General features: G+C 41.0%; 1 protein-coding gene across 1 annotated transcript in view; it reads left to right on the top strand.

Annotated features, from left to right (window-relative positions):
• DAAM (disheveled-associated activator of morphogenesis-like protein) overlaps positions 1 to 21883 on the top strand; it is a 112398-nt gene that overhangs the window by 44409 nt on the left and 46106 nt on the right. Inside the window, exons 2-9 of the mRNA XM_069309576.1 lie at positions 136 to 258; positions 1331 to 1446; positions 2678 to 2891; positions 5965 to 6096; positions 8489 to 8596; positions 12349 to 12624; positions 13934 to 14131; positions 14262 to 14476. Of these exons, the coding sequence (XP_069165677.1) occupies positions 136 to 258; positions 1331 to 1446; positions 2678 to 2891; positions 5965 to 6096; positions 8489 to 8596; positions 12349 to 12624; positions 13934 to 14131; positions 14262 to 14476 (1382 nt within the window). The remainder of the gene's footprint in view (positions 1 to 135; positions 259 to 1330; positions 1447 to 2677; positions 2892 to 5964; positions 6097 to 8488; positions 8597 to 12348; positions 12625 to 13933; positions 14132 to 14261; positions 14477 to 21883) is intronic.

Below are 21883 nucleotides of genomic sequence, written 5' to 3'. Positions count from 1 at the left end.
GGGATCCTCTGTGCTCTGACGCCTAATCAACCCGTGTTAAGACATTGTTTGATTTGCTTGTATATTTTCCATTGTGCTGTTTGCTGCGTTTGTATTCCTGTATGCCTTGTTTGATTACGTTTATTTGTTTTGCAGGCTCTCGGGTCGTGCCTACGGGAGTGGCCCAAGCCCAGGCTCGACCACCTGCCCTCGGCCACCTGGGCCAGCGTCAAGGCTGGTGTTGACAAGATCCCATGGCCCGCATGGGGAGAAGTAAAGGTAAGACACAGATGTGTTCAAGTAAAGGTAATTATTGGGGGGCGTCCCCTGGCCCACATTGGGGGGGGGGACGTCATGGGTTGCTGTGGGAAAAAATGAAGCCTCAAAAATTATATCAGATAAAGTCTGGGGGCCAGATTCACGAAAGCACTTATGCAAGCACTTACGAACGTGTACATCTTTCCTCAGTCTTTGACGGCTTTGGTTACATTTATTAAACAGTTTACAAGCATGAAAACTTTCCATTCAACTGTTGTTATTGTTATAAACAGCCTCCTGGTGCTTCGGAGCTCATTAACTGTTTAATAATTGGAAACAAAGTCGCCAAAGGTTGAGAAAAGATGTACAGGTTCGTAAGTGCTTGCGTAAGTGCTTTCGTGAATCTGGCCCTGGAGCTATAATGTTTTGCTTGACATAATAACTAGTTCGCATAACGGCGAACCCCCCTGGGAAATAATTTCTTGACCGGAGGCTTGCATAGGCTACCCACCAAAGCCTTCCAATTGTGGACTGTTCCCACGGCCAAGGAACTAGGCTTAGCATTAAAACTTGGTTCGGTGCTAAATGGTTAAAATATACTACCGCTCATAGGGTGAGTATGAGAGTTCAATATAAAAAAGCCACCGATGGTGACAACAATAAAATACATTGAATCCGTTCACGAGTTTATAATTATAAGAGTCCAAACACGCGATATGCAGTGATCTATTTTTTCAGCTCCCTGACGCCGGAGTAACAACAGCCTTGTGAATCAATCTATAGCTGATTCTCCGCAGTCTCCGTGGTGTAGTGGTAAGACACTCGCCTGGCGTTCCGCGAGCGCTGTGTCATGGGTTCGTATCCTGGCCGGGGAGGATTTACTGGGCGCAATTCCTTAACTGTAGCCTCTGTTTAACGCAACAGTAAAATGTGTACTTGGATGAAAAAACGATTCTTCGCGGCAGGGGGTCGTATTCCAGGGACCATAGGATTAAGGACTTGCCCGAAACGCTACGCGTACTAGTGGCTGTACAAGAATGTAACAACTCTTGTATATATCTCAAAAAAATCTAACTCGATACATCTTTTTCAGGAGAGCCTCAAACCGGACTGGGGTTCGATTAAGAATTCTGCCAAAATCCCCGCCTGGTCGGACTTGCCCAAGCCTAGTCTGGAGAATATAAAGAGGCCTTCCGTACATGGGTTCAGGTGAGTAATTGTGACCTGTACGTGGTATACCGTTGGTAATGGTGTGTTAATGTACGTGATTTAGACGGGTAATTGTGTTGTGTACGTGGAAGTAGATGTTTTTTTACTTGTGTTCAGCCCAGTGGATGGAGTAAGTTATTTAGGGATTCTGGATTAAGACCGAGCCCGTTTCTACTACCGGGACTCATCTTGAATTGTTTGAGATCATCAGTGCAGCGAGAACGTCTCGGTGGTCTCACAGGTATGTCCACCGAGTGTGAAATTTAAAGTTAAACCTTAAACAAAATCTTTCGAGACTTTGCAGAGAAGAAAGATTACTTTATTGATAATAAAACAATTCTTAGTCATATTTGTAACTATAATTTAAATGAACTATGCTGTTTGCTTATCAGTTTTGTTGTGAACAAAATCTGTAATTAATACAGTATTTTAATAAATCATTTCACTGAAACAGTTCTCGGCTGTGAAGCCTCTGTCCGGTTAATGAAGGACTTCGTCTCCCATTCGGTACTTTGTGTAGCGTACTTTATCTGTTGTTTCCTCCACCTAGTTTCATTATCTTGCATTTAATTTGGTTAAACTTTAGTAGCCATGGCCATCTTGTAGCCTCTTTGCTATCTTATTTTACCTCCTCATAATTTTTGCATCAGCCAACATTGATAGGAAAGAGTTTATTCCCTCTGGGAGATCGTTTACATATCGGAAACAGGATAGGTCCAAGGACTGAACCTTGTGGGACTCCACTAGTGACAAGTGTGAGTGTGTAATCTCCTAGTTGTGCTTGCGGGGGTTGAGATCTGGCTCTTTGGCCCGCCTCTCAGCTGTCAATCAGCTAGTGTAAAGAGTCTGGAGCCTATTGCGGTGGTTTGTGTTTGGGGAAAGCGTTTGATTGTCTGGACAAGGTTGAGGCAGGGCACCGGATGATGTACGATAAGCCACATCACACCCAAGTCATACATTTCTCTCGGCTCCTGGCTCCAGTTACCCCAGGGGAAGGATTACCATCTCGCCGAAGCGCGAAGACGATAACCTCGATAACAAACTCATGATTCATCCCGACTCATAACTGGCTCATCCTCAGATGATCCATCATCCATTTCCATCACTGTTGCTGAATTCTATACTTGATTTATGTATACTTTCACATCAGTTTAATGTATCTACGAACTCCATGTATATCCTAATGTATCAAAATAATTTGAATAAATCTAAGACGTTATCATCTTTGCAGGTCGAGCCTGAGTGACCTCCGCGATAACTTACAAGACAGAGTGACCTCATTTGGGGAGCGGGTGACCTCCTCGGTGGATTGGCCAGAGGTCAACAACGGCGGTGACCGGCGGGGTCAGAGGTCACGGTCAGAGTCGACTTTACGGTCCAGGAGTCGAGTTATGAAGAGAGGAAAGATGAGGAGAGCGGAATGGTATTCGTCTTGTTTCTGTTTTGTAAGTATAAGGTATACCGTGGTGTGCTGAGCATTGTTCGTGGTGTGCTGAGCATTGTTCGTGGTGTACTGAGCACTGTTCATGATATCGTACTGAGCACTGTTCGTGGTGTGCTGAGCATTGTTCGTGGTGTACTGAGCACTGTTCATGATATCGTACTGAGCACTGTTCGTGGTGTGCTGGGCGTTGTTTGTGGTGTGCTGAGCATGTTCGTGGTGTGCTGAGCATGTTCGTGGTGCATTGAGCATTGTTCATGGTGTATTGAGCATTGTTCATGGTGTACTTAGCATGTTCATGGTGTACTTAGCATGTTCATGGTGTATTGAGCATTGTTCATGGAGTATTGAGCATTGTTCGTGGTGTGCTGAGCATTGTTCGTGGTGTGCTGAGCATTGTTCGTGGTGTGCTGAGCATGTTCGTGGTGTGCTGAGCATGTTCGTGGTGCATTGAGCATTGTTCATGGTGTATTGAGCATTGTTCATGGTGTACTTAGCATGTTCATGGTGTATTGAGCATTGTTCATGGAGTATTGAGCATTGTTCGTGGTGTGCTGAGCATTGTTCGTGGTGTGCTGAGCATTGTTCGTGGTGTGCTGAGCATTGTTCGTGGTGTGCTGAGCATTGTTCGTGGTGTGCTGAGCATTGTTCGTGGTGTGCTGAGCATTGTTCGTGGTGTGCTGAGCATTGTTCGTGGTGTACTGAGCACTGTTCATATCGTACTGAGCACTGTTCGTGGTGTGCTGAGCATTGTTCGTGGTGTACTGAGCACTGTTCATGATATCGTACTGAGCACTGTTCATGATATCGTACTGAGCACTGTTCATGATATCGTACTGAGCACTGTTCATGATATCGTACTGAGCACTGTTCATGATATCGTACTGAGCACTGTTCATGATATCGTACTGAGCACTGTTCATGATATCGTACTGAGCACTGTTCATGATATCGTACTGAGCACTGTTCATGATATCGTACTGAGCGTTGTTCATGATATCGTACTGAGCGTTGTTCATGATATCGTACTGAGCGTTGTTCATGATATCGTACTGAGCGTTGTTCATGATATCGTACTGAGCGTTGTTCATGATATCGTACTGAGCGTTGTTCATGATATCGTACTGAGCGTTGTTCGTGGTGTGCTGAGCGTTGTTCGTGGTGTGCTGAGCGTTGTTCGTGGTGTGCTGAGCGTTGTTCGTGGTGTGCTGAGCGTTGTTCGTGGTGTGCTGAGCGTTGTTCGTGGTGTGCTGAGCGTTGTTCGTGGTGTGCTGAGCGTTGTTCGTGGTGTGCTGAGCGTTGTTCGTGGTGTGCTGAGCGTTGTTCGTGGTGTGCTGAGCGTTGTTCGTGGTGTGCTGAGCGTTGTTCGTGGTGTGCTGAGCGTTGGTCAAGGTGTATTGAGCATTGTTCATTGTGGTGTAATGAGCAGTGTTCATTGTGGTGTAATGAGCAGTGTTCATGGTGTATTGAGCATTGTTCATGGTGTATTGAGCATTGTTCATGATAGTGTGCTGAGCACTGTGGTGTGGTGGTGTGCTGAGCACTGTGGTGTGGTGTGCTGAGCACTGTGGTGTGGTGGTGTGCTGAGCACTGTGGTGTGGTGGTGTGCTGAGCACTGTGGTGTGGTGGTGTGCTGAGCACTGTGGTGTGGTGGTGTGCTGAGCACTCAGTGATCTGCACTGCACCTCAAATATAGTGTTTATTCAGGTAAAAGTACATGCATACGAGTTCCAAACATAATGTTGGATTTATAGATAGAGCTAGTAAGTACTTTGTATCTAGCACTATGCAGAGTGGTGTATCCGTGGTGGTGGTGGTGCTGTACAGGATGTGCTTGCACGAGCGTGTGCACCTGCCTGCCTACCACTCCTTAGAGTATGTGTGCTCTCAGAGACCCGTCATCCCACTGGTCACTACTGGTTTCCCTTGATCTTTGAGTTGAAAGGGAGAGTTCTCCAACACCTGTTCTTTGACAGTAAAAGTCGTACAGCTTGTTTTAACTCGCCAGTAATCTTGCCTTATCTTCTTATATATGTCTGTATATATATATATATGTATGTATGTATGTATATATTATTTATATATAGGCAAGGCAAATTGAAATATTCTTAAAATGTGAGAGCGTGTAGGAGTTTAGCTCTGCATCATTAATCATTATCAGAGATATCTAGAATGGAATTTTAAACCGTGGAAATTTTTAAGAAATACTTAGTATTGCCTGTCCTGTTGTAAGTTCTTCTTTGTCATTATAGCTCTCCTTATTATCTTCGCACATTTTCCCATCTGTACCAGGTTTTCCCCTGTGTTTTCCCCTGATTCGTGTCTTCTTTGTTAATGACATATTCTTTCCTGGAGCCCTTTCCCATTAATTGAAGCAACAGCCTCGGTGACCTCAATGTTGCCTTGCTTGCTTCGTTGATTGTTTCAGTGACAATAATCAGCATGACTTGGAAACTGTAACTTCTTGTACAGATTCATGTATATGTTCCTGTACTCTGTGTAACTGTGGCTAACAGTGCTTACCTGATATCCTAACATGCCCCTCTTGTCCTGTCCCGGCCTACTTCTGGAAGTGGGAATTCCCACCTTGCCGCTGTTTCATTAGTGCCAAGCTTATAGGTGACTTTGCTGTCTGGTTCTGTTTCCAAAGGATGCTAATGCTGCAGAATTTTGTTGAAATTGAAATAAGTTTATTGAGGTAAAATACACACAAAGGGATGAGGTAGCTCAAGCTATTCTCACCCCATTCAGTACAACGTGTTAATATATACATAGACACACATCACAAATAAACAGAATTTTGTTAATTGTGTGCAGTTAAACAGGTATTGAAATGAGTTCTATTGACAATTATCCTTTCAATTACTTTTGATATGTGTATTATAATTATCATTAGAAGCAAGAGGTAATCAAATATTTTGGAATGTTAAACCTTTTCCTAAATGTATTGGAAAATATTACATTATTTTCGGCACATAAGTGAGGCGGTATATGGATGCTGCTTTCTAAGTAATCATTGCTTACTTTCCTACATAAGCACTAGTGTGTGAGATCTGACTGTTCCATTGCTTTTTCAGAAGGGTTCGGAGCCTCCACAAATTGAACATGTGGTGTCGGAACAGCCACAGATGGTGCAGATGGCGCCGCCGCCAAACATGACAGACAATTTGGCACCAGAGGAACTACAGACCAAAGTCACAGAATTATTGGTATATAGAGTAAATTTTTGTTTTTCTTAGACTTGTATTAATTTGTTTATGCAAACAAATTGAACTAGAAACAATAAATATGCCAAATTAAAAGACCTTAGTCATATGTGAGTACAGTATCTTAAAAACCGTCTTAAATGTGGAAATGAAATCTCGAGCTTCGTCACAAAAGGTAAAAGAATAAACTGAGTAAAACGGTAACTAAAATATGTTTCCCTGCTCTAGGTGAAGAATGCAAATTTGATTATCTAGATATGGCATCTTGTCAGTGCAACAACTGCATGTGAGAACTCTTCTTGCAACATTTATCATTACAAAGCTCTTTTATAAACATGTCACGTGATCGTAAAGCTAAATAATAATTTTGTCAGGGACAGGAAGCCTGTCCCTGACAAATATATATACATAAATTGAGGTTCCCCCAAGGTCAGATTACTGACCTTCTCCAGGAGGCAATCTCGCAACAGTTGCCTAACTCTCATTTACTTGAATTAATGAAAGTATTGACAGTCCACTAGAACTAACATGCACATGACCATATGGCAGACTTTGAATTGTTATTACAACTTTCTGTATTTAAAGTTGTCCCCTCTTGGTTGACCTACTTCAGGGAGTGTGAATCCCATCGTGCTGCTGTTTCATGTGCTGTTTAAGTCCCTTAAGTACCTATTTACTATGTGAACAGAGGCCTTAGACGAAAGAAAATGTGCCCAACTATTTCTTTCTCGCCCAGGAATCAAACCTGGGATCCTCCAATTGTGAGTGGAGAAAGTCGACTGTACTACGAGACCCTATGTGGTGGTGCGAGGACAGTGAGCAAGTAGAGCAAGGTAGCAAGCACAACGACAATGTCTAAAGAACATGATGACCTAACTATGAACAAAGTATGGAGGCAGTGGGATGGGATTGAACCCTCATTCCCTGGGCATGACATCCACAATAACGCTTCAGTTTCAGGAATAGGTAGAATTAAAACCAACGTGGTCAGCAGCTATTGTAACTGGCAGCCTGTTACTGTAAAGCTGGTCCCAGAAGCTGAGGTTTACCTTGCAACCACACCTAAATGGAGTACTATACTATACTATGCTTAGTATACATATGTACACTTACGCCATGAGCATAGCTCTTGTCCTGTAACTACACTTCTATAATTACTAAAACCACATTAAATTTAATTACTACCAAACTGTGATGGTTTTCATGCCATGCCATGCTTCACAATCACCTTCCACATTACAGCTCCAAAACTGTTTTTTTTTTTTACCATCCAATATATTTAGTTTCTATTTTTTAAATACAGTACATATACTGTACCATATTATGACTGTTTCTACAAATTTTCAAAATTTTTATACGTTTAAGGTAGTTATTCATTTGTATAAATCTCTGGTGTGCCCCAACTTGAATTATTGTATCCAGGCATGGAGACCTCATCTTCAGAAAGACATTGCTTCTTTGGAGAAAGTTCTATGCTGTACAATAAAAATCTCTCCAGAACCAAGTTGACTCACATACCAGGAATGGTTGAAGGCCTCAAAGCTAACACTGCAAACCAGATATGACAGGGCTGATCTCATTAAGACTTTCAAAATAATGAAGAGTTGAAAGCATGTTCATCCAGACTACTACCTCAAAAGGTCGGATGTAACACAACTGAGGAGCAACAGTTTCAGGCTCGACAAGATACAATGTAGGATTAAACAGGATGTTTTTTCACCCACAGGGTTATAAACCCATTGAACTGCCTACCCGCTGAAGCCATGAATGCCTAAAGAACTTTAAAATCCAGATTTAAAAAAAATTATTAGGATAAATGGTAAAGGAGGGTGTAACTTTTGACAAACTTCCTGCCCTCGTCGAGGCCACTAGAATGTTAGTGGCCCTCGGGTAAATTCAGGTAAATACTGTATACATACAGTATTTACTTATATCAAGGCACTCCTATTCCTCCCCCCCCCCTCCCTTTCCCTGCCCCCAACTGTAAAACTACTGACCTTTCCTAGGATGCAACCCCACAACAGTTACCTATCTCCCAGGTACCTATTTACTGCTAGGTGAACAGGGGCATTAGATGAATGGAAACGTGTCCAAACATTTGTCCCTCCTGGGAATTGTAATTGGTATCCCCGATTGCAAATCGAGAATGAAGCCAACAAGACATTATAAAGTGAATTACTAAGATGCACATTTTCTGACTATAGACTATACATTATGGAGCTTGTATTAACGTAAAATAAATGTTACAGATGAAGTTTAATAATGATTATACATTTTATAACTTGAAGTGTTGTATTACACAATGTCGATAATAGCAATGCAGATACTGTACCTGTATTTCTTAAAGCTTTGGTTCAGTGTGTAGTGAACATAATATAAATTCCTCTCTCGTCAGGATGAACTGGATTTGACGGCCATACAGAAAAATGGCATTCTCAATTTTCCTCCCGAGAAGCAGCTCCAGCTTCTTTATGACTACCACACTCTTCAGTCTTCCAATAAGGTAACTAAGTTATTCTCCTGTTTATCATAACACATTGACTCGATAAGTGAAGGGTTCTATATCTTTGCTTTTCTCTGACCTCGAGAAGCAATTCATATTTGAAGAATAACTTACTGTATTGTGCTTCCAGCAAGTAATGCATAAAATGTGTATGCTCTAGGAAATATAATTAAACTTGTCACCCGTAACTTTCAATGATATAAAGCCCAGTCTGTTCATGTGTTGGATCAGTGTGCAGAAAGTTACTGGGCAAATAAAGTATCGTGAGGTGTTTATACATGTACCTCAACAAGTAACACAAGATCTTTTAATACAATGTTTATTATAATTAAAATGTGTGTTTGCTGGACATTAAATACTGTACTGTAAATGTACAATACACTATATATATATATATATATATATATATATATATATATATATATATATATATATATATATATATATATATATATATATATATATATATATATATATATATATATATATATATATATATATATATATATATATATTTTATTAAATATGACCGAAAAAGTAAGATTAATAATTCTAACACGAATTTTCTCAATCTTTCGTACATTATGCTTCACTGTTGGAGGTAAATCAAAAATCACTTCTCCAAAATTCATTTTTATTTCTAGTCTGACGCGACACGGGCGCGTTTCGTAAAACTTATTACATTTTCAAAGACCATTTTACCAACGTACCTGTGGACGAGACAATCGGAATGATAGCCGACAGAGTGTATCGTGATCCAGCCTGTACTCCTCTTGACATGCCAGAAAGTATTCTGAGGAAACTACTCCAAGCTTGTACTAAAGAGGCACCCTTCTTGAGCCCGGATGGGCACATGTATAAGCAAGTAGATGGGGTCGCTATGGGTTCTCCCCTAGGTGTCCTGTTTGCAAACTTCTACATGGGTACCATCGAGCAAAAAGTCTTAGTCGACATGAACTTGAAACCGGCCATATACTGCAGGTATGTTGACGACATTTTTACACAGGTACCTGATGTCAGACATCTGCAGGAGCTGAAGGAGGCATTTGAGCAGAGTTCCGTGCTGCGTTTCACTTACGAGACGGAAAAGGATGGGAAGCTGCCTTTTCTAGATGTAACAGTCATGGAAAAGGGCGGAGGTTTCCACACTGCAGTCTACACAAAGGAAACAAACATAGGAATGTGCCTAAATGCCAACAGCGACTGCCCTGACAGGTACAAGAGGAGTGTTGTTAACGCATACGTCGACCGTGCTCTCAGCCACAGCTCAGAATGGAAGCAAGTCGACGAAGAACTCTGTAGGGTAAGGCAGGTTCTAGTCAATAACGGCTTCTCCAATGGTTTCATCGAAGACATCATAAGAAGGAAAGTGAAAAGCCATGCAACCTCCGAAGAGACAACTAACACAACACCTATACCCCCTATTAGACTATTTTACAGGAACTTCTTTTCCACAGCTCATAAAACAGAGGAAAGGGTCCTGAAAGATATTGTTAATAGAAACGTTATCCCTACAGACAAAAATCAGAGGATACAACTGACGATTTACTATAAAACCAGAAAAACGGCCAGCCTACTCATGAGAAACTCTCCAGACACGAAACAGAACGCTTTAAAAGAGACTAACGTCGTCTATGCCTTCAAATGCCCACTTGGGGACTGTAAGCTCCAAAAAAACCAGTATATAGGCAAGACAACAACATCTCTTTCTAGGCGTTTAACGATGCATAAACAACAGGGCTCCATTAAGGAACATATAATCTCTTCCCATAACCAAACCATCGCCAGAGAAATCCTAGTAAACAACACAGAAATCATCGATAGATACAGCGATAGCAGGCGGCTAGACGTTTGCGAGGCACTACACATCAAGAAGTCAACACCAGCAATCAACAGCCAATTATTGCACAACTATATTCTACCCACCTCAAGACTCCGCTCCAATATAGAAGCATCAAGAAATATGGACCAATAGGCTTTCTACAAACACTTCTATTTAATATCCATTGTTTCGTGTTCTGTCTTGTGTTGATACTTTTAATACCCTATTAATATCCTCTAATGCCACATCATCCTTCCCACCTTACTCAAATGTAATGCCACATCACCCTTCCCACCTCACTCAAATGTAGATATAAAATCAGGGAAACGCAAGTTCTAATCAGTTGTGTATTTGTGAAGTCTTTGAAAATGTAATAAGTTTTACGAAACGCGCCCGTGTCGCGTCAGACTAGAAATAAAAATGAATTTTGGAGAAGTGATTTTTGATTTACCTCCAACAGTGAAGCATAATGTACGAAAGATTGAGAAAATTCGTGTTAGAATTATTAATCTTACTTTTTCGGTCATATTTAATAAAATATGTCTACAGGAAAGACTGCTACCAAAATATACTAATATATATATATATATATATATATATATTATATATATATATATATGTCGTACCTAGTAGCCAGAACTCACTTCTCAGCCTACTATTCAAGGCCCGATTTGCCTAATAAGCCAAGTTTTCCTGAATTAATATATTTACTATAATTTTTTTCTTATGAAATGATAAAGCAACCCTTTTCTCTATGTATGAGGTCAATTTTTTTTTATTGGAGTTAAAATTAATGTAGATATATGACCGAACCTAACCAACCCTACCTAACCTAACCTAACCTATATTTATAGGTAAGGTTAGGTTAGGTAGCCAAAAAAAGCTAGGTTAGGTTAGGTTAGGTAGGTTAGGTAGACGAAAAAACATTAATTCATGAAAACTTGGCTTATTAGGCAAATCGGGCCATGAATAGTAGGCTGAGAAGTGCGTTCTGGCTATTAGGTACGACATATATATATATATATATATATAATATATATATATAATATATATATATATATAATATATATATATAATATATATATATAATATATATATATAATATATATATATAATATATATATATAATATATATATATAATATATATATATAATATATATATATAATATATATATATATAATATATATATATAATATATATATAATATATATATATAATATATATATATAATATATATATATAATATATATATATAATATATATAACTGAAAACTCACACCCCAGAAGTGACTCGAACCCATACTCCCACAACTGGTATGTACAGGAACGCCTTAATCCGACTTAATCCTTAATCCGGATTAAGGCGTCCCTGTACATACCAGTTGTGGGAGTATGGGTTCGAGTCACTTCTGGGGTGTGAGTTTTCAGTTGTATATAGTCCTGGGGACCATTCAGGCTTGTTTGCATATAATATATATATATAATATATATATATATATATATATATATATATATATATATATATATATATATATATATATATATATATATATATATATATATATATATATATATATATATATATATATATATATATAAATAATAATAATAATAATAATAATTAATAATAGTAATACAGTAATACTGTAATACAAATTAAATTATATTATCTAAATATTCACCTGACTGCACTGATGCTTTAGCTTATACAGTACTTACTAGATAATTAGTTTTCTCATGCTCCCAAATTAAACTTCCCGACTGGACATGATTACCAAGCTGGTTCCATTCATTAAAGATTCCATTTTAAGCTAAAATTATAAAGTACCAATAGAGTGCTAGTCTAACATTGTTAGTCACAGACCATGCACTGTTCAATTCTCCCTAACTGTATTATTTCCAAATTAATGGGGGTGTTTTACTTCCAGAAAATTGAGCGGCCGGAAGCCTATATTGCCAAACTGGAAGAGTACTCGGAGCTGACAGTACCTACGGACCAGTACCAACAACACTCATGGCTCAAGTACACAGAGGGGCTGAAGACGGCGCTTGCCACGCAAAGCAACACTTTCGTTAATGAATTTATGGAGGCTGGTGGACTGGCATCACTCCTGCAGTTCCTCACCAAGATGGATGACACAACATTCCAGTCTAGTATCCACATGCACGTGATCGCCTGTGTTAAAGCTTTAATGAATAACTCGGTAAGCGACGCCAAATTAATATACTGTACTGCAGTAGTTTTGTAAATGATTTGACAATCGCATTGAAGCCTTTGATCAACTTCTGAGTTTTTACTGTCACATCTTATTTTCATTGCGTGAGAAAGCAAAAGCCCAGCTTGAAAGACGAGAGTAATGTAGGGAAGGAAGATTAGAAAGACTAAAGACACGTCAAGTAATCACATCTTCCACAAACCAGCATATAATCAGACATGTCATACTAACAACAAGAAAATTCGCTGCACCATTCCACTGCTTCATAAAACTGGTGCTAAGTGTGTACAATTTCCCAGTCAACAAATTTCAAACAATTACTTAAAAGAAATTAATTCCACCTAGACATCTTCCTCACCACAACCTGTGCACAGTTCACAATACCCACGTCCTCGTATGCTCGCTCATCTTTTATATCCATTGTGCAATTAGATGCCATACTACCCATAAACCTTGTGCTGATTTGTCACCTATTACCTTCTAAAAGTATAACTTCATCAGTATCATTTATCACTGTCCTATTTGAACATTGGTAGGCCTATCTGTCATCATGCTAAATATATACAGTATTAGTTTTAAGTACTGTACCTTAAAATTAAAAATACTTTTATTAAATTCAAAATTCCTGCAGTCTCAATGTTTACCTCTCAGAAAGATCTTTCTGATGTGCTATGCATAATAATGGTTTTATGAGTCTTGATTTAACATTACAGTAGCCATATTGTTTTGATTAAATTACACCATTGCTATCCACTGTACTGATTAGAATTTATATACACACACTTAAAAAAATATTTATTTATATGAATGTACTTGGTGTGATGCTAATTTTTTAACTTTGGAGATTTATATTCTTGGAAAGCTAGTAATGGGCATTGTATTGTTTGAAAGAAATACAAAGATACATATAATTGGCTCCCTGTAGTATCCCACCTATGTTAATGGACTTCTTATGCAATATGTAGTTTTATATCACATTTGGCCAGTCTCAACTTAATACTTCATGACATTGTGCTGCAAACATACTAATATTGTATCTCGACTAATTACTCCATCACCACTACAACTTTTCATTGTCATCTTTTTTTTCCTTATTAGTAATATTATATACTGTGTGAAGTGATTACCTACATGTGAACATCAGTACCTCTCAAATTGTTGTAAATAACTGGATGAACCTTCTTCATAAGTAAAGAATATTACATAAATAATTTCCCCAAAGTTGCTAGCCATGTACTGTACTATACTGGTTTTACTTGAATAAATTATTGTATTAGTGTTATTATCCGTGTTTTAGAATGGACGAAAACACATCCTGGCTCATCCCACATGTATGAACGTAATCTCACAAAGCTTGAGTACAGAGAACCTCAAGACGAAAACTATGGTTTTGGAAATACTCGGAGGTGTCTGTCTACTACCTGGCGGTCACAAGAAGGTTTTAGAGGCCATGCTTCACTTTCAAAAATTTTCAGGAGAGAGAACGAGATTTCAAGTGAGTAAAAGATTACAGAATTCATTTGCTCCTCTAGTTAGTATGATGTGAAAAAACTGAGAATACCGTTTCTAAAGGACAGTAAATGTCCTATTTTCTCATGCTGCTATACAAGTGTTGTTTACTACAGACCCTCATCGTAGACCTCGACCGATCATGGGGAAACTATGCAGATGAGTTATCTCTAAAGATCGCAGTCATGTCCTTCATTAATGCCATAATACGCTGGGGTCCTGGCGAAGATTCTCTGGAGTTTCGGCTTCATCTTCGCTACGAATTCCTCATGTTGGGTGTTCAGCCTGTGATTGAAAAGCTGCGAGGTCTTCAAAATGAAATCCTGGATAAGTGAGTACTGATTTTTATTTTCATAGATGGATTTAGAAGCTTTTCAAATGTGCCAGAATGATTCATTTTTCAAAATGCAAATTTAAATTTCCATACAGAAAATGTAAGTTATGGGAATAAAATTATTCAATTTTTTTGCACAAAAATTCTATAAAATAAAGTGCACAAATCCCTGCTAAGAGTCTAAATCTATTCTGGTAATTTTTGTTTGTTTTGGAGGTTGGGAAGGAATCCTTGTGGGAAAAATACATTGGGAATATACAAATCTTTATTTGTAGATTATCCTGTGCCTAAAATAACTGGAGCATACCTGGAGGGGTTTTGGGAATTCTTCTACTCCCAGAGCCAGGCTCAATGATTGGCAAAAATGTAAATACTGTACTGTACAATGAATGGTAAAGGACTAACTAAACTGAAGATAATGCTGCACCCATATAATGCATGGGCACCTGGAGCCATCGAAGCAGCAGTACAGAGAAAGTATACAGGGAATATGCTATGCAGGAAAATTATGTAGCAAGTACAAATAAACTGGAAGCGAGGAAGGACTGCCTCAAGCAACTGTGACCGACTTCTTGCCAACAAGACCCTGCTGCCCAAATGCTATCCAGCTCCTGCACTACATTTGGTACGTTCTATGTATGACATTCGTCCATACTCCAGTGAGCTCTTATGGACAGTGTTTATCCAGCTCCTGCTTTTGCACATACAGTATAATTATTGCTGTTCTGCCTGGACGAAGACACCCGGTTAGAATGACTGGCTACCGTAATTGATCATCCTTCTGCAGTGCTCGGCAGTCTTTCAGTGATCTTCCACATCGGTGCATAGAGGGACATTGAGTGCAGCAGATGCCCTACAGCTCTCCAACCACCATGTATAAATTTCTTGGGTAACATCATACTACTCATCAGGCAGGTGCAAGAGAACAAGCTGGATATGTTGCTACTATATCCAGTTTATGGCTCAGACCTGCAACTACCCTATGTACCTGTCAGAAAATCACACCCCCGGGGCTTGTTAGTCGCCAACAACCCTGCCCCATTGCAGTGTGCTGCTGTTCATCTCCAACCATCTGCACTGAGAGATTTCCTTTTAAATACCAGCATGGGAGCTAGCGTTCCTAGTACATGTTCCTTCCCTCCGACTGAATGTGTTCGTTCGTACAGATGCATTCAGTGGGCCTTAATCTTTATAAACATAGTGGCCAATCCTTGGGTGTAATATCCTTAAACTACACAATTCATAATGGATCCTACAGATGATACCATGTGTTCCTCCAGACACCCTCAGCACCAGTTGGTAAGTAAATAAATAAATAAATGTGCCACACACTTGCACTTGCACCACATCTGCATCTCAAGACCTCCCACTTTCATCCAATCTTGCCAACTGGTCCTGAGTAGTTGGTTGAGGCCAGGGCAGAGTTAAACTACAAAAGGCTGGAATTATTCATCTAACATGCCATGAACCTTGCTACTCACGTGGTACCCAAGACAGCAAAACAGAATAACACCCGTACTAGGACTACAGAGCTTTCAATGTCTGCCATCTAATGGACCATTACCCCTCCCACGCATCCAGACAACCTTTTGGGTATCTCAACAGCTTCCTGTGGAACCAGCAGACATCCCAAAGTCTGCCATTACCACATTTTTATTGTGTAGTGCTGCCCAAATGTTTCGGCACTTCATTACAATACATTTCTGGACCTTCCGTCTGCTACACCTATGTTGATGAAATCTGTGACCAGCCATTCCCCAAATGGACCATCGCATCTGCAACACCTGTGACTCTTGCTCATATTCAGTGTGCCAGAGCTGGACTTTCTGGAATTTAGGTGGAAACAGGAAAAACAAAGTGACATCACCGAGTAGTTTACTATCGTGAAGAACTCCTCCAACTGAGCAAGCCCGTGAGCTCATGCCTGTAGGGATGTCACCTCCCTGGGAGGCTGGCCCATGTTAACGTGTAGTACTCTCGGGTTCGATCTCGATTTCCACTGAGCCACTAACCCTTTCCCCCTTCCCTGAACCACCAACCCTCCGCTCCCCCCTCCTGAACCCCCCCCTTGAAGAATCGATCCCGAGGGCCCCTACCCTTGGCCCCCCCCTCCGCTGAACCAGTAACCCCCCCTCCCCTGAACCACTAACCCCCCTCCCCTGAACCAGTAACCCCCCCCTTTCCCTGAACCACTAACCCCCCCTCCCCTGAACCACTAACCCCCCCTCCCCTGAACCACTAACCCCCCTCCCCTGAACCACTAACCCCCCTCCCCTGAACCACTAACCCCCCTCCCCTGAACCACTAACCCCCCTCCCCTGAGCCAGTAACCCCCCCTTTCCCTGAACCAGTAACCCCCCCCCTTCCCTGAACCAGTAACCCCCCCCTTCCCTGAACCAGTAACCCCCCCCCCTTCCCTGAACCAGTAACCCCCCCCCCTTCCCTGAACCAGTAACCCCCCCCTTCCCTGAACCAGTAACCCCCCCCCTTCCCTGAACCAGTAACCCCCCCCCTTCCCTGAACCAGTAACCCCCCCCCTTCCCTGAACCACTAACCCCCCCCTTCCCTGAACCACTAACCCCCCCCTTTCCTGAACCACTAACCCCCCCCCTTCCCTGAACCACTAACCCCCCCCTTCCCTGAACCACTAACCCCCCCCTTCCCTGAACCACTAACCCCTCCCCTTCCCTGATCCACTAACCCCGCCCCCTTCCCTGAACCACTAACCCCCTCTTCCCCTGAATCACTAATCACCCCCTTCCCCTGAACCACTAATCCCCCCCTTCCCCTGAACCACTATCCCCCCTCTCCTGAACCACTAACTCCCAACCCCCCTCTCCTGAACCACTACCCCCCCTTCCCCTGAACCACTACCCCCCCCCTCCTTCCCCTGAACCACTAACCCTCCCCCCCACCCCTTGAACTACCATCCTCTACTCCCCCTTCCACCCCCGGAAACGTAATCACTGTTGTGTGGGGCCCAGATAGACCGTAATTCCCTCTAATGTGAGCGTGTCTTCCTTTTCTTCCTCTCGCCTGGGATCCAATTATTGGGTTTTGGATTTAGTTATAAGATGTTCTGCGTGCAGGAGGATTAAATGCATATATTTTTTGTGGGATTAAACTTGTGTTTGGAGGATTATTATTCGTATGGTTCATGGATTGAATTGATAGTTTTGTATTTAGTGTTCGATTGTTCTTTGTGGTTCTGGTCTGGTTGTAATCCCATTAGGCTTTTGTTTCAGGGTGTATCAGTCATAAGGGATTATATAGGTTGGTGTTGTGATGAAGATCCCTTGTGGTAATTATCTCGTTTATTTTGCCTTTTATCCGTGTTGATCCCTTGTCAGTGGCTTCAGACTGGCGGACAGTTTAATTAGTGATTTTTTTATTTATGTTGAATTATGAGTGTACGTGCGTGCCTGCGCAGGTCTGCGGGGAGTAAACTCTAGCTCTAGGTCCCCCGCCTCGTAGCTAGTCTATCTAGTGTAGTTATGCCTTTCAACGAAGGCATACCTTACCTTGAGGTGCTTCCGGGGCTTAGCGTCCCCGCGGCCCGGTCGTCGACCAGGCCTCCTGGTTGCTGGACTGATCAACCAGGGTCTTGGACGCGGCTACTCGCAGCCTGACGTATGAGTCACAGCCTGGTTGATCAGGTATCCTTTGGAGGTGCTTATCCAGTTCTCTCTTGAATACTGTGAGGGGATTGCCAGTTATGCCCCTTATGTGTAGTGGAAGAGTGTTGAACAGTCTCGGGCCTCTGATGTTGATAGTTCTCTCTCAGAGTACCTGAGACCACCATGAATAACCTCTGCTTTTCAACGGGGGTATTCTACACATCCTGCCATGTCTTCTGGTCTCATGTGATGTTATTTCTGTGTGCAGGTTTGGGACCAGCCCCTCTAATATTTTCCACGTGTAAATTATTATGTATCTCTCCCGCCTGCGCTCAAGGGAGTACAGATTTAGGCTCTTTAGTCGGTCCCAATAGTTTAGATGTTTTACTGAGTGGATTCTAGCAGTAAAGGATCTCTTTACTGGTGGTCACAATTTTCAGAATATTACAAATAAACATAACATTTTTGACAATTTGTTGGGTGGTTGTTTCATAATTCAGATTCCGAATTGAAGAAATTCTCTAACGTTCTTTAAAAAGTTCCGCGTTAAAGAAAAACTTGTAATATATTTATTATCCTTGAGCGTACAGTGGACGTGGATTGTTTGTGTTATATTAACTTTCAAGTTTCTTCAAGGCCCAGTGTCTCTGTCTGTGTCTGTCTGTCTGTGTCTGTCTGTCTGTGTCTGTCTGTCTGTGTCTGTGTCTGTCTGTGTCTGTCTGTCTGTCTGTCTGTCTGTCTGTCTGTGTCTGTCTGTCTGTGTCTGTCTGTGTCTGTGTCTGTGTCTGTGTCTGTCTGTCTGTGTCTGTGTCTGTCTGTCTGTGTCTGTGTCTGTCTGTCTGTGTCTGTGTCTGTCTGTCTGTGTCTGTGTCTGTCTGTGTCTGTGTCTGTCTGTGTCTGTGTCTGTGTCTGTGTCTGTGTCTGTGTCTGTGTCTGTCTGTCTGAGCGCCATTGACTTGAGTATTTTTGGCACAAGATTGGTTGGATGTCGAGACGATAAGGATTAGTTAGTGATTATTGTATGGAATGAGAAATGATTAGATGGGATAACCATGGTGTCGCATTGGTTAACAAGCCTAAAGCTGAATGTCGTGAGCTTTTGCTTTATCAAATTTAAACAGTTAATTATGCATAGATCCCATACGTGTGTTCTGGGGTGGCGGAAAGATTAGTATAACATGTACGGATTCCAGGAATTGTCGGGGCGTTGTTCATTTGACTATTCCAAATTATCTAAATAATTTATTATATCTAGTACGCGATGCTCCTGTGTTTTGAAGACTATCCCCGTAGATACAGATAGTACCGCGTAAAAATTCAAAAAACAAAAAAAAAAATCTTTTATTATTCGTCAGAGGAACAAGGCCGTCTTTGTGTGCCCCCCATGATAACAACGCCCCATAACCACCATGAATACACAACAGATATGAGGCAGCGAACCATACATGTAATTACATACTCGTCAAAGCCCGCCATCAGAAGAGAATCGCCAGAATTTTCCCGCGCAAACGCCACCCGCCCACCACCTTCGCTATAGTGATCCATATACTGTGTATATTAACACACTTGTTTGTAATATATAATTAATCGTTCTTTTCAAAATTAAATTCTAACTTAAAAGTTGGCTGGGTTTAGGATTAATTTAACATGGTTTGCGGTAGTTTTGATGATCGTTATATTCATCTGCGGCTTCGCGCCAAATTGTATATGATTGAAGTTCACGCGTTCTTAAACATAATGATTCCGGTAACATCCTAGATATTCAAGGCATGTCAGCAATTATCATTCATAAACATTAAATCAAATAAAAGAATATAGGGGAAAAACATTTTCAAACATCCTTAAATCTATAGAAATTCAAATTAAATAAAAAAATACTAATAATAATTCTGTGGAAGTATAAGCTACTATCAAGATGTATGTATAAGCCAGATAAGGCACTTTTTCTTATAGCCTTAAAAAAGTTTGATTTATAAAGTTTCATCAAATTCATTAACAAAGAATGTAAGAAAGCTTGTATATCTAAATAATAATAATAAACAAAGGACTGTTGGGTATATGTTTTGAAGAATTTTAATATTTTTTTGGAAGCTTAACACACAATTTGGTAACATAAATTTTCTGCAAACGGTAATCATCCAGCAGCTATCATTGGCCAGTACAGCGCCGCAGACAATTAATTATCTCTTTTTAATTAAATGGTTGTTTGACACGCGGGTGTTAGTGAATGCTGCCCGAAACGCTTTGCGTTATAGTGGCTTTAGGCATTGTATGTACTAGCTCTATCTATAAATCTATCAATTGTTGTATCACCTCTTGTATGTATGTACTTTACCTGAATAAACATTTGAAATTTGAATTTGAACGGGTCGCCAGTACTGGAATATAACAATGTTCCTGTCTAAGAGAATATACACATGTGCGTCTGTCTGTGCAACGTTGTAGGCCTGATATTTCTACCTCTGTAGGGACTCTAAGTTGATGGACGGTCACTAGTAGAGGCCGCTCCTCACAAAACATTAAAATTGAAAAACACATCGAACTGCTCACAAAAATTTCACCAAAGCCGCAAATACCAGAACTGTCAATATTTCAAGTACAGCTGGAAAAGATCATATAGGCAAATGGGGGGGAGGGTGGAACCTTTTGACAGGCCGCCGGCCTCCTGTCATCATCAAAGTCACAAGGTTAACGGGTAAAACGTCATTACCGAGGCGCTTTAATGATTACCAAAACCTTCGCAATTTTGACGATGTGGTAATGTCTGTTTAAATGGTCTGTATCTGGCGTGAGAACATCTTGTTAACGTTTTTAACTTAGGGTTGTTGTTATTAATAGTTTAATACAATATTGTAGGTAATCGGGTCTATAGACCTGCTACACCGCGGGTAGCCCCATCCAGCGACCGCGTGCAGTAGTGGTCTTCGCTAGGAAGAACAATCCCTGTGAGCGTTCGACGCCCACTCAAGGTCGTTTTTTGTCAATAATCCCTCGTTGTTGGTCGTCAGGGTGGTTTATCTTTACGTTTCCGGGAGGGAATTGTTATGCTATTACAGAGAATGCCTTCAGAGTCTCAGACATTGTTTTGTAGTTCATTTTGAAAACTAAATTTATATATTACATATATAGGCAAGAATTCACTGACATTTGTCGTGAGCGAGTATTAATATAGGGATACGAAAGGACCCTATGATTTTCGTACACTTTACAGAATCTGAATGAATGAGAAAATATATTAGTATATATAATGACTAGGTACGGACTCTTCACTGGAGCTGCATACTCCAGGATTGGTCTGACGTGTTATATATAGTGTCTTGAATGATTCATTACACAAGTTTCTAAAGGCGGTTCCTATGTTGGCCAACCTGACATACGCCGCTGATGATATCCTCTTGATGTGGGCTTCAGGGGGACAGGTCCCTCCGTGAACTGCTTTGTTAAAGTGCCGGAGGTTGCTTGAAGCGGTTAGGACGCCGGAGGTTGCCTGAACTGGTTAGCGTTGCTCGTAACCTTGAGTTACGAAGCCCCCTGTATCAACTACTTAGGATACAGTGTGGGTTCCCCCGGGTGTCTGTAACTGGAATGCTAAGTCCCTCCCTGGCCACGGGGGAGACATCTCCCGTCACGCAGGGTGCAGTCGCACCTCCACAGAACTCCAGTATCATCTATTGATACTGGTGATGGCTCAAAAGGGCCACCACTTACGGGCTATTCATGCCCGTGCCACCTTTTGGGTGGCTTAATCTTCATCAATCAATCGCCTCCCTGGCTGTGTCCGCCATCG

This window comes from Procambarus clarkii, chromosome 65 (assembly GCF_040958095.1).
Source record: "Procambarus clarkii isolate CNS0578487 chromosome 65, FALCON_Pclarkii_2.0, whole genome shotgun sequence".
In the NCBI taxonomy this organism is placed as follows: Eukaryota; Metazoa; Arthropoda; class Malacostraca; order Decapoda; family Cambaridae; genus Procambarus; species Procambarus clarkii.
The sequence above is the reverse complement of the archived record's forward strand: the minus strand, read 5'-3'. Positions and strand labels throughout refer to the sequence as shown.